This window comes from Camellia sinensis, chromosome 9 (assembly GCF_055761805.1).
Source record: "Camellia sinensis isolate YWXY chromosome 9, ASM5576180v1, whole genome shotgun sequence".
Taxonomy (NCBI): domain Eukaryota; kingdom Viridiplantae; phylum Streptophyta; class Magnoliopsida; order Ericales; family Theaceae; genus Camellia; species Camellia sinensis.
In genome coordinates this window covers 156731140-156747859 of record NC_138969.1, presented here as the reverse complement: position 1 = coordinate 156747859, position 16720 = coordinate 156731140, and the positions used below count along the sequence as shown (strand labels likewise).

Genomic DNA, 16720 nt, shown 5'->3' with positions numbered 1-16720 from the left:
GTGTGTAAATAGAAGCTCCCCATTATTCACATGATTGGAATTAGACAAAGGGCAAAAAGACATAAATGTCCTTCGTTGGAAACAAGGAAAAAGGAAAATAAAAAATAAAAAAATAAGAAAAAGAAAAGTTAAACAAACCCGGCTGCTCACCACAGTTCTGTAAAGGAAAAAAAGGCAACCGTACTGACATGCATTGTACGCATGTTAGTACTGATAGGGGTAATATGATAATTTTAGTATTTTATATAATATTTTAATATATATTTTTTCGTAAAAAGTTAGAAAATTATCCAAACAATCATATTTTTTTTTCTCTACTTTTTTAACTAAAAAATTAAAAAATACATTTATATAGTTCATCTCAAACAACCTCTTTATATATTTACTTACTTTGGGGATTTGGTTGAGTTGATTGATAGTTCAAAAACTAAATAGAAAATTTAGTAATAGTACAGAAATAGAAAGTAAATAATACAAATAAATTATTAAAACTAATAAAATATTTATATACACATATATATTATATAAACTTTTTCACTAATGCATAATAATTTTTAAACACCTCCCTGAAAGGTAATTTCTCCTTATTTTTCTAGTTTCTTCAATTGAGGGATTTGAGTAGAAAATAATATATATATATATATATTGGTTGATAGAAAGTGAAATAACAAATGCTGTTTATAGAGAGGTATTACCATTTTTGAGATATTTTCCACAAGAAAAAGCTCATAAATGTTTCCATGCAATTGCTAACAAAGACCAAGAGACGTCCACAAACCACCAAACTCGTCACAAAGTTCCAATCAACTCAAAACAATCAGTTTTGCACCTCAACAAATGAATAAATCACCACCTACTATGAAGCTCAACATTAGGCTTGCCTCGGATGTGTTTGCAGTAGTAAACCAACCAAAATTTAAGCCTTGTGGTGATTACTCGCTACTAACTATAGGCACCTTCTCATACACAGAACTCTCTCTAAATCTCTTGGGAAGAAAGCAACGACCACCAAACCGCTGTTGCAAGTAAATGACAACAATGAACAGCAGACCGCTACAAGATATAATGATATCCCAGGTTGTCGAATAGTAATCCATTCTAGGGTTTGCATATATAGCACCAAAGTACCATGTAGAAGAACCATGAGCCCTGCAAAGATCATACGCATGAGGCAACAAGCGAACAATGGTAGTCCCAACATAAAAGGAAGGGACAAGAGCCTTCTCTTTGGAATTACAGAACATGTTGAACACTATCTGAGGAAGCAGAAAACCATCCAAGATTAAACCGGCATAAGATTTCAAGTCTCGCCAGAAAGATTGCTGTTGGTAACCGAAATGGCGTAACTGTAACAATGGGGTCTTGTAAGAAAACCACTGATGCACAAACCAAGCAATCAACCCACCAGCTATGTACAACGGTAAAGACAAGTAGAAAACCTTTTTATCGGAAACCCAAAGGCTCTTTGATCTTTCATCACTGACTCTTGCAGACCATGTCTGTTGGAGAAGACGGAACTGCAAAAGAAAAGCTATCATTGTTATGACCCTTACCAATACCTCGTTTACTTCAAGCCATCCACCGCTCCCAAGAAAAACATTCTGTCGGTTACGGTTTGCCAAAAACAAGGCTTCAAAATTTAGTACTAAAGGAATCATGTGCGCTAGAGTAAGAACAGTCAACATCACAACAGATATGAAAGGAAGCACATCCGGGTACTTTTTCACGTAAAATAGCTGCAAAACCACAAAGATACATGCAAGTGTGTTGGAAATTAGGACCATGGTGATCTCTAGGTCCATTCTCCGAATTGTATCTATGGCTTGGCTTGTGAAAATGGAACTTGCGGACAACTCAAGCTGTTCAAAGTATAAAGAGTCCGACTTTGTTCGATTGCTTTCAATGGTTCCTTTGACATGAACTCCATCCTTTGCATTCAATGGAGGGTACTGGATACTGATAAGTATTTCACAGTCTAGTGGTCTGTTTTTTGCAAATCTTTTATTAAGTGATTCAAGGTGCCGACAGCCTATCATGCAAAGCAATCCAGTTTTGGCATCGTATACCCCTTCAGCCGAAATCTCAACTGACTTTGTTGATGATAGTTCACCACCTAGCTTGAAATTAGGTGGAGGTGTGAAGCTTAAAATGTAGCTAATATTAAGCACACCTCTTTGGCTGTTATTCACTTGAACTGCCGACTCGGCTTCCCTTGCAGACACTGAATGGGGCTTATATAACCAATCACCCACAGATAGCGGAGATGAATAACCCCAAGCTACTTGGCCTTTACTATTTTTCACCGTCATGTCGAATCTCATGTCAGAGGAATACCCGTTTGGGTATGTCCCACCTTTGCGTTTATCTTCCATCTTTTTGGCACAAGATGTTCTCACATTGTCAATCTCAGTATACTCGTATTTCAGACCCTCAACTCTCGCCTTTCCATTGCTAGGGCTATGAAACGCAAGTCTACCAAAGTAATAACCCGAATCATTCACACTTTTTCTACTCCACATTTGTCCAACAACAGCACTCCTGTTTCTCAATGACAAGAATGCAGGTAACCTCAAGCTCAACCTAATTGAACAATCCCCAAGTGAAGCCTTAGCCACAGAACCCATTACATTGAATATTCGACAAGCAACCAAGTCAAAGTGCTTCTTCTTTCCATTCCACACCCCCTCAGCAACTAGCATTGAATTCGGATCAAAAGGTAAACGACGTCCATTATAGCTCGAGTTTGAAAAATCTAGCAAATACCGCGCTTTCCATTTCCCCGTACAATCAATGTCATTGAAAGACAAAAAATTAGGCAAAGCTCTACCACCACCGTCAAGAGGATTACAATTGACAGTCTCACAATCATTCATATATTCCAATTTAAACCTATCAGCTGACCTGAAAGCCACGCAGACACTATTGACAGACGAGTCTAAACCAATCGATGCATTCTCCATATTATCGTATACACTAAAACCTCCATTCTCAATTTCTCTATCTACCAAATTGTATTGATAATTCATCATTGATAAACCCAATATTGAAATCGGTTTAAATTTGTCCAAACTATCATTTGTATCCAAACTTTTCAACATTCCAGTAATCAAACTAGTGTTAAGAGTAGAAACATTGGGATAATGAAGCTTAAAAACAACATTGATAGAGCTTAAGTAATTCCAACCTGAACCAACCATACAAAGATTTCCTGAAGCCTCAGACCAAAATCCATGTAATCGAAAACTCGTATAATGTATACGACTCGAAACTGGAATCCTCGGCGCCCGGTAATTGATTAACCGCAATCTCCGGTGAGTCAAATTCCCAGAAAAACCCACAAAATTGGAGCCCCAAAAAGTCATCAAACCCTCAATTTTGAAAACTCCTTTGGATTGGGTTTGGTGGAGGGTTAGGGTTTCAAAAGAGACCGATGATTGGGGGGTTTTGGAACCCAGAATGGTATCGCCGCCGGAGAAATAGGCGTTGTGAAATTGGAGAGAGAAATTGGCGATGAGGTTGGAGCCGATTGGGGTGGATTCGGGGACGAGGTCGTTGCAGGAATTGGGATAGGGGATTTGGCCAGACGGTGATGGAATTGAAGTTGTTGTGGGGTCGATGAGAGTGAAGAAGGTGAAGAAGATGAAGAAGAAGATCGAGAGAGGAGTGAATTCGGATTGATGGGTTTGTGAAGGGTTTATTGGAAATAAGCTAGCCCTAACCCTAGGGTTTGAAAATGAAGAGGAAGGTGGAGAAGAGTGGATCTTCATTGATGGTTCAACGCCTGAAGATGAAGTTGGATCATCACCAATCTAACAATATATATGTAGCGCTCACTCTCTCTCTCTCTAGAATTGCTTCTCCCTCTAAAACTGTCGGCCTTGGGCTGATCTGGTGGAGCCGTCCGTGATTCTTAAGCTGCCTGTCACGTGCTGATTCATTAGGATGCGGTTCTACGCTAAGCATCTTATAGGTGTATTAGTTTGTGAGCAGTAAGATAGATATAGTAGATTTTTATTGCATCTCCTGGTTGGTCCTTGGACATAATGCACAAGGGTCGTGGAGTTGACTTCTCGGGAGGATGATAAGTGTCTAATTTGTGACAAGTGGTATCAGAGCTAGCTTAGGATATTGTGGTGGGGACGGTACATGAGACTTATACCAAGCACCTTCATTGTGGGGTTCTTACCAAGGGTGGTGTCTGCACGGGCGGGTTCCCATAAGGAGGGGAACTGACAAGCATGAAGGCAGGCAGGATAATGTCCCCCTAATGAGGGCATTAGGGACTAACAGTGGTAGCTTGTTACGTATCGACTCATTAGGGATGAGAGTTCTACACTGAGCACCTTGTAAGCTCATTAGTTTGTGAGCAACAAGTCAGGCAGGATAGATCCCTATCGCATCTCTTGGGTTGGTCCTTGGGCATAATGCATGGGGTATGCAGTACCACTCATAGAGCTGGCTTCTCGGGAGGATAACAAACGCCCAGTCCATGACAAACGCCCCGTCCATGACATGCATCTCTTAATTGGCCTTGTTTGAGATGGTGATTGAGTTAAAATTAAGGGTATTAAATTACAAATTACTTTTTGTGGTTCTAGAAAGTATATTATGCCTCGGGTTTCTAATTTCATAACAAATAGGTCATTTTATTATAAATTATCAAGTTAATTAACAATTTTTAATAATGTTAAAATTTTATTTCAATTAATAATTCAGATAATTTTATTATTGTATAGGTGAACAGTTAGAAATTTTATTTTTTCAATTAATTCTGTTAAATAAAAAATCTGACAAGGAGATATTTGTAATTTTCTAAACTACATGGGGTAATTCGTATTTTAAGTAAACATCAGGGAGTGTATTTGTAATTTACTCTAAAATAAACTGCTAAAATATAAAAGATTCGTTTGGAATGTGGGTTGATTTTTTGGCTATTTTATATTGGGGCTAAAAAGTCTCGTTATGATAGGTTTTTTTTGGCTTTTTTGACTTTGTAAGAGAAAAAATGAAATGATTATGGTTTGGCTGTGATATTTTGTTTTATTGGGCTAAAAAACCTAATTTGTCTTTTTGTAACTATTTTAGCAAAAAAAATCCATGTTTAGCTTATGCCAAACGAGGGCAAAATATGTTACAATAATTAATAAGATAAAATGGTACATTTAATTTATAATCATTTTATTTTTCTCTTATGACTATTAGGTCAATTGTAAAAAAAGTCAATTAACTTTTCAAATATAACTATTTTAGTCAGACTAAAATAGTTTAAAAGATAAATAGCCAACTTTACAAACAAGACCTTATTAACACACTCTTAGGTTTGAGAGAAAATTCGATTTTCGTAACGGTCGACGACTCTGGATAGAGCTGGAGTATTTCTGAAATAACTAAAAATCTGGAAATGCTATTCCATTTCCGAATGATGTTTTGAAAACTAGATAAATTTCTGTATGAACCATAGGGAGGCCGGATTTGGAAAAAAATCGAAAATAGTTCTTTTAATCTTGATCTTTAAGTGACTCTAAATCTGGAAATTCTGTTTACATTGAAGTTTTGTACTTTGACTTTATGAATGTGCTTACTTATATATAATATTGTCTTGGTATGATATTATACATGTCATGGTTATGTATTTTTTTTGTCCTTTGATGATGCTTACATTTATGTAAATTTATTTTCCTTCTCACTTGTACTAACTAATTACAACGATTAATCTAACATGAAACGTAATGGGGTGGCTAATGGGGTTTTGATCAATCGATTATTATTATGAGAAGAAGTTATTGGTTGGTGGGATGCATCCCCTTTGGTGAGTTAAATCTTGCGCAAGTTGTTGTTGCGAAACCCTTGAATGGAGCGGTTGTATTCGAACTCTAGGTAGTTCGGTGCAAAGAGGGATTTGGGCAAGGCTCATCATTACCATCTCTTTTGAGGCCCTGTGGTTGGTGCTACGCGGTATATAATCGTTGGTAGGCATCCGAGGTAAGGTCTGCAACAAAGCAGCAAAAGAAGGGGCATACCGAATAATCTGCGTCCAATTCTTGGAGTTGAGTAGACGAAATCTTTTTGGGAGATTTCTAGACTACTAACAACTAACCATATAATCTGTGCTATGAACTTAAATGCCATGACCCTTTTCTTCTATTTTTTGTAAATGTTATGGTGTATTAGACTGGAAAAAAGGAATGGGGTGTGTGTGCGTTTACTGGACATTCAAAGCTCAAGGCGTATCATGCCAGGTGTCGAAGAGGAGCTTGCAGCAGAAGATGACGAAACGGAAACCTTCGAGGACATTTAGCTATCCTAGAAAAGTTAGGAATTTCTTTTGTTGTTTTGTAAAGTCCATATAAAATTTTAAATTTCTTTTGGGATATAATGTTGATGGAACGAGTTTTTGTAATTAAGGATATTTATAATTATTTTATTATTATGTACTTATATTCCAACACCAATATAATTCCTGAAGTTTCTTATGAGACCTTGTGTCAATGCCTCTTAAGATTTGTTAAAAGGGTAGTGTGCTACCTAAGAAAGTTGGACTTAGAAGGGAGGCTAATTTGACTCTTCTGACGATCTGGGATCTTACTTGGTTATTGGCCATAGGACTCATTAGTGACTTTTCCTTTACTACAACCCTTAGTGTAGATTTGGGATATCACAGAACGACCTCAGGCCCAACATAAATATATATTACAGATAACATATCGAGCGTACAGATAGAAAACTCATTCATACTTTCAAATTTGTAAGTATAGAAAAGCTTATCACATTGTATAGTCAGAAAATAGAATAGGAGAAAATATCTTTACTAAGATATTACTCACCTCAAGTAGGTTGATATCTCTCTACAATGTTCAAACCTACACATTTCACATAAACACACATTGGAACACATTGTTCGAATCGAATAATTCATCTTCTCTTTCTAATTCAATCATTCATGCTGGTTCTCACTTATTAGTTCCTTATTGAGTCACAAATCATGCTTAGAAATGCTCCAGAGAAGATGAGAATGAAGATATGAACACAGAAGAATTTGTTAAAATATGTTGGAAATGGCCTGACCGCTCAAGCCACATTTTGGTCGCTCAAACAGACTGCTCTGTCTACAAAAGTTCTGGATGGGTCTAATATGCGCTCGAGCCAACACTTGGTCGCTCGAGCAGTTGTAGCTTGACTTTTCGTGCTCCTTTCAGATACGACTAGCCCTACTGTTTGGACTCTCGTGGTTCTAAATTTAATCTCACAAGTACAATGTGAAATAGATAAACACCAAAGAGTCCAAATCCAAAAAATCTTTTGAAAAATTGATTTTGAATTAAAATGCCAAAAATGGACTGTTTTTCCAGATACAAAGTCGCCACCTAAATATTTTTGAAAAATTTAGGAAACCCATGAATCATGCCAAAGGGCACGTGTTCGTCATCACTAAGATTGTCTCGGTTCGAGAACTTAGGTACGAGAGGGGAAGGTCATGGATTGAGCACCCCATTCGCCCGATCAAAGATTAGCCTCTACTAATCATGATGTGATTTTTAATACACGAGTATAGACTAATTTGAAAAAATTGAAACACTTTGATTCATGTTTGTTTTGAAAATTATTTCGAATATGTACCACTTGAAAAAGTGATATGACTCAAATTATTCCAATTCAAGCAATTAGCCTTCATCCACAGGCATTCAAGCAATTTATCAATTAAGCACTTAGCCTCATGGCAAGCATGCTAGACATAGCAACAATCACACTTGTGCAATATGCTAAAGCAAGAAAAAGCTTACCTAGTACTCCGAGGTGAACCAAAAGAGACAAAAGAGTTAGAAAACATGCATGCTCCTAACTAATGTAACATGGCTAATACAACACATGCGACATGCAACTAATAGCACTACAACAAAATTGAATTTTTATGGCTCGCAATGCATGCCGTAGAAACTCTTTCGGCATGCATACAAATGCTGTTATATGACATGCTGTGGAAAGTTGAGCGTTATTTACGACATACAGGTAAAGTTGTAAAAAATAATAAATTAAACATTAAGGATATACTTTGTATGTCGTATATAATTTTTTACGACATTTTTTTTATGCCATAAATCATTATATTTTCCATGGCATAATTTTGCATGCCGTAGAAAGTTATTTTGAATATATTTATGACATACTTTGTATGTTGTATATAATATTTTACAGCATTTTCTTGCATGTCATAAATCATCACTTTTTACGACATAATTTTGTATGCTGTAGAAAGTCATTTTTAATATATTTATGACATGCTTTGTATGCCATATATAATCTTTTACGACATTTTCTTGCATGTCATAAATCATTACACTTTTTATGACATAATTTTATATACCGTAGAAGGTTATTTTTAAAATATAATATATACATATATTATATATATACCTTGCCTAATAATATGCAAACGGTAGCTTAAAAAATACAACCTATGAACAAACCAAACAGAAGCAACAATTATGAAATAAGTAACAAAATCTAATATCCATACATCAAATAACTTGCATACTAACTTCCACCCTCAACTTCTATCATATCGAACTGATAACAAACTCAAACATACAAACCAAGAAAAGTATCCAAATCATAAGATTCACTAATCTCTAAAATACAACTTTAAACAAGCTGATAACACCCTCAAACATACAAACTAAGAAAGTGATACATCATCAAGCTATTCAAATCCCTATCATCCATGAAGGGTGCAATTTCGGAGACAAAATTGCATTCCCTAGGATAATATTGAGATGTCTAATTATTATTATTTTTAATTATTTACATATTTTCGAATAAAATCTCAAACTTTCATCCTAACTTGACAGCTTGTCGCTTTGGTAATGTAATTGGTAGACTGCAACAGCTTTGAGTTATACTCTGCAAAAATTGGGGACAACAACACTAACTTAATGGAAAATAAGCATAATACATGATTACGGAACAAGAATAGGAAAAGTGGCGGGTTTGAGTATAAATGTGCCAAATACGAAAAGTGGTCCAATTTATAGTTTCCTTCTGAAATTTGATCAGCTTTGAACTGGGAAATTGCTTGAAAAGGACTATTTATCCACAGAATTAACAAAGGAAATTACCTCAAAATCCCAGAAAATGCACGTAGACCCATAACAATGGTTAAACCAAACCATATTCCAACAAAACCGTGGCTTTTCCAGAGAAGGAATAAAGACGCAATGCTCACTACAGATACCAGAACCTGATGATACAATAAAATTATGAGTTAAAAAGGAGTTTATATAGACAATATAAAAATAAAAAATGTTTTTGTTCTTTGTCTAGAGGAAACACTAGTATACTTACCATGGAGTATGCAGAATAAATAAAATCTGATGCTCCAAAGTTTACACCATCAAAAACAAAGGCCAATGAATTGATTGGTTGCGTAGCTGCTACAAACTAATGGGAGTATATCATAAATTTCAGTTTAGACTCACGAAATAAGTAAAAATACTGACATATGAAAACAAATATTTTTTTGCTTAATTTTTTTTTAGCAAAAAAAAAAAGAAGTTATTTTGCCAATAGATGGAATTACCGGAATGCCTATACTAATGAGGTGAACAACATTTTTGTCCTTTGTAAATATTCTAGATCCAAATTGCAAACGGAGTCCAACAACTACAGCGAGCCTCAGACCCAAAGCCCATCCTACGTTACACGGACTCGTCAGTTTTGGCGAAGTACCCGTGTCGATACGACACGACACGGGTACGGGTACGGGATACGGACGGGATACGGCATGGAAGAAGTGGATACGGCATGGGAGAGAAGACGTAGAGTAAAGGAGAAGAGAAAGAAACCTGGTCGGCGAGAGGATCCTGATCGGCGACTTCGAACCAGTCGACTTCGATGACCTTTGAACCAGTCGCAGCAGTCGACTTCGATGACCTTCGAAACCAGTCGAACCAGTCGATGACCTTCGAACCAGTCGCGTCTCTCACGCGATCGCCTCTTCGACCAGATCGCGTCTCTCGCCTTCGCTCTCTCTCTTCTCTCTCTCTCTCCCCTTTTCGCCTCTGTCTTATCTTATACATATGTATAGAATAGTAGATATAAGATATAAGATATAATACGAAGATATAAGATATAATACTTATAATATATATAATATATAATATATAATACTTACTTATAATATATATAATATATAATATATAAATAATATATAATACTTATATTTATAACAGTTAATAAAAAAATACATATATAATATAAAATAAAATAAAATTAATAAAAACACATTATTTAAAAAATAAATTAAATAATTAATATGTATTAAAAAAAATATTTATTCCTTATTTATTATATTTTTGTTATTTATAATATATATGTCAATTAAAAGTAAAAAAAAATTATATAGATAAATCAGAAAAGTTATCAATAAAAGTAACACATAAGATAAAAATAATAAATATATTTAAAAAATAACTATTTAACTTATCTTTATATAATAAATATATTTTAAAAATTAAATATTTAACGTATCCCCGTACCCGTATCCTCGTTTGGATCCGTATCCACGTATCCTCAATTTTTAATTTTGAAGTACCCGACCCCTAGATACGTACCCGCACCCAATACCCGCACTCGAGTCCGTGTAACATAGATCCCATCTGCAAAATAAAACCTCTCAAACATGTTTAGGCTTTGTATAATGAAAATTGAAGAGGGTATCAAAACAATTGCGTTTGTTGAGAGAACGATTTGTACACTAAGAATTGGAAAATGGTTTACCTGCAACACTCGCGCTGCAACAACTTTTGCTTTCTCATAATCCTTCTCAGCAAACGCACAAGCAATGATAGCCTGGAAGAATGAGATAGAGAAAAAAAAAAAATTGATTGATCAATTTATGTTACAATTGGAAAAAAAACAAAAATACGAAGTTTCGTTGTTATTTGTTTGGTTAGGCTCTTTTTGGTTCTCAGAAATTGGAGAGAGAGACACACACACAAAAAAGAGTTTCTCACATTGTCTTCCCTGATTAAATAGAAGAATTTCTCCCAAATATTCGAAAGGGGAAAAATTAAAAAGAACAGCACGTGGCCATAACTGTCCAGCAATAGCCAAACCATCAGAAAGAAGCGACGAGGTCATCCAGACCTGTAAGCAAATCTGAAATGCAGCCATAGGTGTTGCACCGAGTCTTGCAGCCAATGATGTTGCTAAGGTTACACAGAATGTCACAGCTATTACCCTTGCCAATAATAGAAAACCTGTGTACAAGCACAACAAAATAAAAAAATAAAAAAAATGAAGACGAAGTTAAAAGACAACTAAACTTGAAGCTCATAGGAATTATTATTCATCAAGTAAAGAATAAGAAGCAGAGTCAATAGGGAGGTTGGATCCTTATTATAAAGAGACATGTTCATTTCAGAAAAATAAATTTGGATAAGAAACCATTCGTAAATTTTATGACATTTTCTCACTTACAGTATTCAATAGTTGAGATGATATTTTTGCTCATAAGAAGTATATCACTGCTTAACCTTTTTAATTAGCGATCACATGCAAAAGGTGCCATTTTTGGAGACAATTGGAAAAGTAAGAAAATTGAATTTTTAAACTGAATGCCATAGACAACATAGAAGGCTATGGAGTTCTGAATATTTCATCAATGAACCTTTTGAGACTTGTTCCTTAATATGACAGTGTATTTATTCCATCTAGGTTGCAATTAACAACAAAGAACTTCTGACAGTGGAAGCATTAAACTCCTTGCCGTTTTTAAAAAATCAATTGAACTGCAAATCTTTGACACTTGGAGGTAAGAGATCAACTTTTGCCATCAATTTACACAAGAGGATCAATGAATCACTCTTAAATTTAAAATAAGGGCACTACAATTCTATTTCTTGTCAACCAAACAAATAAATTAAGTTATATAAACCATACATATGTCTACTAGGAATTGATGTTAGCCACTACTATTGGTTGGGCATACCAATTTAGTTCGTAAGAGTTGATGCTTTTATACCATACTGTGTATTTAATTTTGACATTAAGGGTTAATTTGACCCAGGTAATCTTTTGGATATGATACAGGGAATTCGGACATTAAGAACCAGGTATGGTGTTAAACTAATAATTTTTCTGTTTAATAGGATTAATTTGTTTGTTGCCTTTAAGTATTAGGTATATTTGGGGTCATTGAACATGACATTAAAATAATTTCAACATCAACAAGCGCTAAATGGAAGCAAATTTATATGATCACTATTTTGCATTACAGTGTCCTTTGAAGAATAATGGTAAACACACGGACTTAATATTTACATGACTGAATCCAGCCAAGTTGCTGTCTATAAATCCCTTAAAAAGTAGGAGCTCATTCTAGGACTCAAACATGTTCACACTTTACCCTGTAAAAGATAAATAAATAAATAAATGGAGGAGAAAATTATTCCATGTAAATTAGTGAAGAAACACTATTAGAAGAGAGAATGAAATGTTCCTCAAAAGAAAGACAGAAAAAGGGAAAATAATAAGAAACAAACTCAAAATAATGCGTGACACTCATACTTTATGCATTGTGACTTTTTTACAAAGTTAAATAGATGGAGTTCTTATGATACATAAAAATAAAATAAAAAAATCTATAAAAATTTCTAATAAATTTATAGTTGGCACATATAAGGTCATGACTGATACAATAAATATAGTAGGTGGAGTGGAGTGGAGATGATTTACTCATTAACACTGTAATTTGCTAGTTGATGATGTGCTCAACTATGAGAGAGTATGCCCGTCAGGCAATCAATGTCATGAGAGCTACTTCCATATCGGTGCCAAAGGATAATGAAAAGAAGTCACCCAAAATAGAAACAAAATTTATGTACGTTTTGGTGTACAACAAATGCACCTAATAACTAGACCACCTACCACCAATCTTCCAGTTTTACACACAATATTACAACCACTCAACCACAAGTTCATACATTTGTGGGAGACAATCAAAGATACATATAAGTTGATTTATTATAGAAAAGTCATAGTTGTTTGATATCAATGACAAGCAATTTATTAGTGAACCTGGTCTCGAGTCCCTAAAAGACATGGTTTCCTGATTGGTTAGCAATAATAAAGCTTAGCTAAATGACTCATAACTGTCATGCTTCCCAAAAGTCATATTCTAAAACAGCTTTGTTGCTCTCATATATTATAAACTGTTGTGTCTATCAGCACTTAAAAAAGGTAATTGTCTCACTTCCTAAAAGTCGTTTATTTTCTAAAGCCATCAACATCTAATCTGGGACATAATTCAGAAACAGTTTCATTGTTATCACAATTAACCATTCCTTCAACTTGAACCAGCCATAGCTGCTTCTGTCTCCATCAGCAACAAACTCTACACTTAATTCATCCATCTAAGCCTCTAATTGAGTCAAAGCTTTTTTGAAAAAAAAAAAATTATGTATGAATAATCCATCACAAGATATGCAATCAAATCGCCGGCATAAGATTCAACCCATCCCAACTAAATCAAATGCTTTATACATTCTAATAAAGCCATCGATTGTGAGATATCAAGACAAAGAGCTTCGAAGACTGATGATTATTGAATCAGATAAAATAAATTTCTCATACGGACTAAAAGAGATATCTATGAATCCTAAAATTGGGAGATTGATGCAAATTGAAATCAAGAAAAGACACAGTAAGCAACAGTGAGAGAATAAAGAGCAAAGAAATTGTGATTTCGCCACAAATCACTGATAAGTGTAACAAATTTTCAGAAAAACCGCAATAAAATCTATCAAAACAAAAAACAGAATATGAAAATCGCCTTACATTTTGGAATTGATAGCCAAAATCGAAGAATGAGAGAGAGAGAGGGTGAGAGAGAGAGAGAGAGACGGTAGTGCTCACCTTAGTAGATGATGGTGCTTGCTCCCCTCGTCGGTGCAAATGGTGTAGGCGGTAGAGCTTCGAAATCTCAAAATCGAAATTGCCAATTGCTGTGAGATTGGATCTGAGATGAATCACCAATCGCTCTGAGATTAGATCAAATGGGGCTGAAGAAGGTTGATTCGATCGGTTGAGAGAGATTAGGGTTTAGAGAGGGTTGAGAGAGAGAGAGAACCCAGAGAGTGAGTGAGAGAGTAACGGGACAATGTTATGAGTAAGTTTTTAAATATTTTAAATATATATATATTTTTTTACTTTTTAACTTCAAATAATTTACGTATACTTAAAAGAAAAATATTTTTTAATTTTTTTAAAAAATCACTAAATTCAAAAAAAAAATATAAGATTTAATACATTTCACATATATTATATTTTTTAATTGTATTTAGATTAGGCACATTTTAAAAATAAAAAATAAATAAATTACTAAAAGAAGGAAAAATATCAAATCAAAGTAATTTTAAAAAAAATAATTACAAATTAACGAGAAATCATATAAATATTAATTATTAAAATTATAAACTTTTTCATGAATATGTAATTTTTTTTCTCAAAATCCCACTGGGTGCAATTATCCCTTAACAAAGACACTAAATTATAAAATAACGTTTTTTATGTTGTCCTCAATTAGGAAAATGTAATGTGAGAAGCCTAGTTAGAAATTGTTAGTTTTTTTAAATCAAAAAAAAAATTTGGATTGAAATTTTTTTTAATAAAAGTTTTCACGACATGCTAATGCATGCCGTATAAAGTTATAATATTTTACGACATGAAATGTATGTCGTATTAAGTACAAATATTTTATGACATATTTTTATATATCGTGAAAATATACATTTTTTACGGCATGCTTTTGCATACCATAAAAAAATTTTGAATTGAATTTTTTTTTTTTTGCAAAAGTTTTTACGACATGTTAATGCATGTCGTGTAAAGTTATAATATTTTATAACATGAAATGTATGTCGTCTTAAGTGCAAATATTTTACGGCATATTTTTGCAAGTCGTAAAAACATACATTTTTTACGGCATACTTTTGCATGCTATAAATATATGAATCAACGACTTACATGGTATATATACTGTTATTGACAAAACATTAACGGCTTGCAAAAAAAAAAATGCTGTAGAATGTACTAACTACGACATTAATGCATGTCGTAAACATGATGCCGTGAATAGTTAGTTTTGTTGTAGTGTAGGCTCGGTTACTAATTATGACATGTGAATCAATTTGATAGTATATGGTTTAACACGTATTTAACGAAGTAATAAACGATAATGCTTTGTTTAGAATGATGAACCGAGCCCCGATGAATGCAAGACAAGTGGATGCAAATCATAGAATATGCTAAATGAGACATGATGTTCTAAACTATCCATTAGTAAATAAAAGGGAGAAAGATGTGGGGTTAAAAGACATACACAAATATTACATATTGGACCTCACGCAGGAGGGTCCAAATGAATGAGCTAGCTAAGCGGCGAAGTAACTAACTATTATAAACCAAATGAGTAAATTAATTACACTAGGTAATTAACTAATTATTACAACACAAATTTAACTAACTATTCTACCTAATTAAATGAAATAATTACAATACAGAACTAATTAGCTATTTCTAACTAATTAGTTACAAACTTGCTACTTTAAGCACAACACTACTACTATTACAACATCATTTCACAAATCCGGAGGATTGAGGGATGGCTCATGCATGAACGCGGATTTCCACCCGACAATGCTCTCCGTTTTGCTACAGGAATGCCTCTGTTGCATAGTTAGAAAATTGCACTATTTTTCACCTCAGCCTCTGCTCTGCTCTGCTGAAAAAAGGACACTGCCTGCCTGAAAAAGTGGCTGGCAACCTCGAAGTAGTGGCCGGTAGGCCACTAATAGTGGGTTGCCATTCAGTAAAAGTGGCCTGCCAGCCACTGATTTTGGTTCTTCCTTACAGCAAAAGAGGACAAACAGAGCAGAAACCAGAGTATTTTCAAGGGATGTTTGTTCACACTGCCTCTCCTTATCAACAAACAGGTCAAAGGGGGGTAGGCTTGATTCCCAAATCATCAATCGACGCAATTTCATTGCATGATGACTTATGAATCAAGGGACACAATTTCAATAAATACATAACAAAAGACCAACAAAACATCCTTCCTATCATGGATTGATCAAGGAAAGTGGTTGACCTTGGAAACTTGGACCATTTCATCACTAACAAGTATGAAATAGGCCAAGTCTCGATTTGTTCAATTAACGTCCGATTAAACACAACACCTTTTATTATCTTATTCCATTTTAGTCCAAGTTAACACCTCTTTTAATTACCTTTCAATTCATTAACCAATTGAGTCCAATAATGAGCTTTAAGTCCATTAATAGAAAGAAGCACCAAACTAAGTGTTGTTTTAGGCATGAGAGAAGTGTCATGCAATTGGTAACGAACCCCCAAAGGGATTAAACCATTAAGCACACTACCTCTATTTCAAGCTTAAACAAGCAATTAGTTTGAAACAACTTTCAAAACAAAGAAAAAGCCAAGAAAGGAGGGAGGTTGTAGAGATGATTAGACGTTATCACAAGTATGGAAAGTTTGAAATAAATACTATCAACTTAAATAGGTTGGTGTCTAATACCTAAAACACCAAGGCTATGAGGACCACTACACTACAAGCATACTATACAAAGCATGAATAAAGCTAACACATAAAAATAGTCCTAAAACAGCCAAAAACAATTGCTGGACAGATAAAAATAACTACAAC

At 34.4% G+C, this 16720-nt stretch overlaps 2 protein-coding genes across 6 annotated transcripts; both read right to left on the bottom strand.

Annotated features, from left to right (window-relative positions):
• Window positions 1–932: 932 nt before the first annotated feature.
• On the bottom strand, window positions 933–3767 carry LOC114313564 (uncharacterized). Its single transcript, XM_028259935.2, has one exon. The coding sequence runs from the start codon at window positions 3765–3767 to the stop codon at window positions 933–935; it is 2835 nt and encodes a 944-aa protein (XP_028115736.2).
• Window positions 3768–8471: 4704 nt separating this feature from the next.
• On the bottom strand, window positions 8472–14183 carry LOC114323958 (protein DETOXIFICATION 43-like). Of its 5 annotated transcripts, none has more exons than XM_082887843.1 (7): window positions 13912–14162; window positions 11010–11255; window positions 10774–10845; window positions 10608–10652; window positions 9340–9435; window positions 9114–9235; window positions 8472–8898 (listed from the first exon to the last, which is right to left on the bottom strand). In XM_082887843.1, the coding sequence occupies exons 2-7, from the start codon at window positions 11112–11114 to the stop codon at window positions 8892–8894; spliced, it is 447 nt and encodes a 148-aa protein (XP_082743969.1). In that variant the 5' UTR covers window positions 11115–11255; window positions 13912–14162; the 3' UTR covers window positions 8472–8891. The 5 variants fall into 5 exon arrangements, with proteins under 5 accessions (XP_082743969.1, XP_082743972.1, XP_082743971.1 ...); XM_082887846.1 differs by having other exon boundaries at window positions 11143–11255; XM_082887845.1 differs by lacking the exon at window positions 10608–10652 and having other exon boundaries at window positions 13912–14183.
• Between the last annotated feature and the right edge of the window lie 2537 nt (window positions 14184–16720).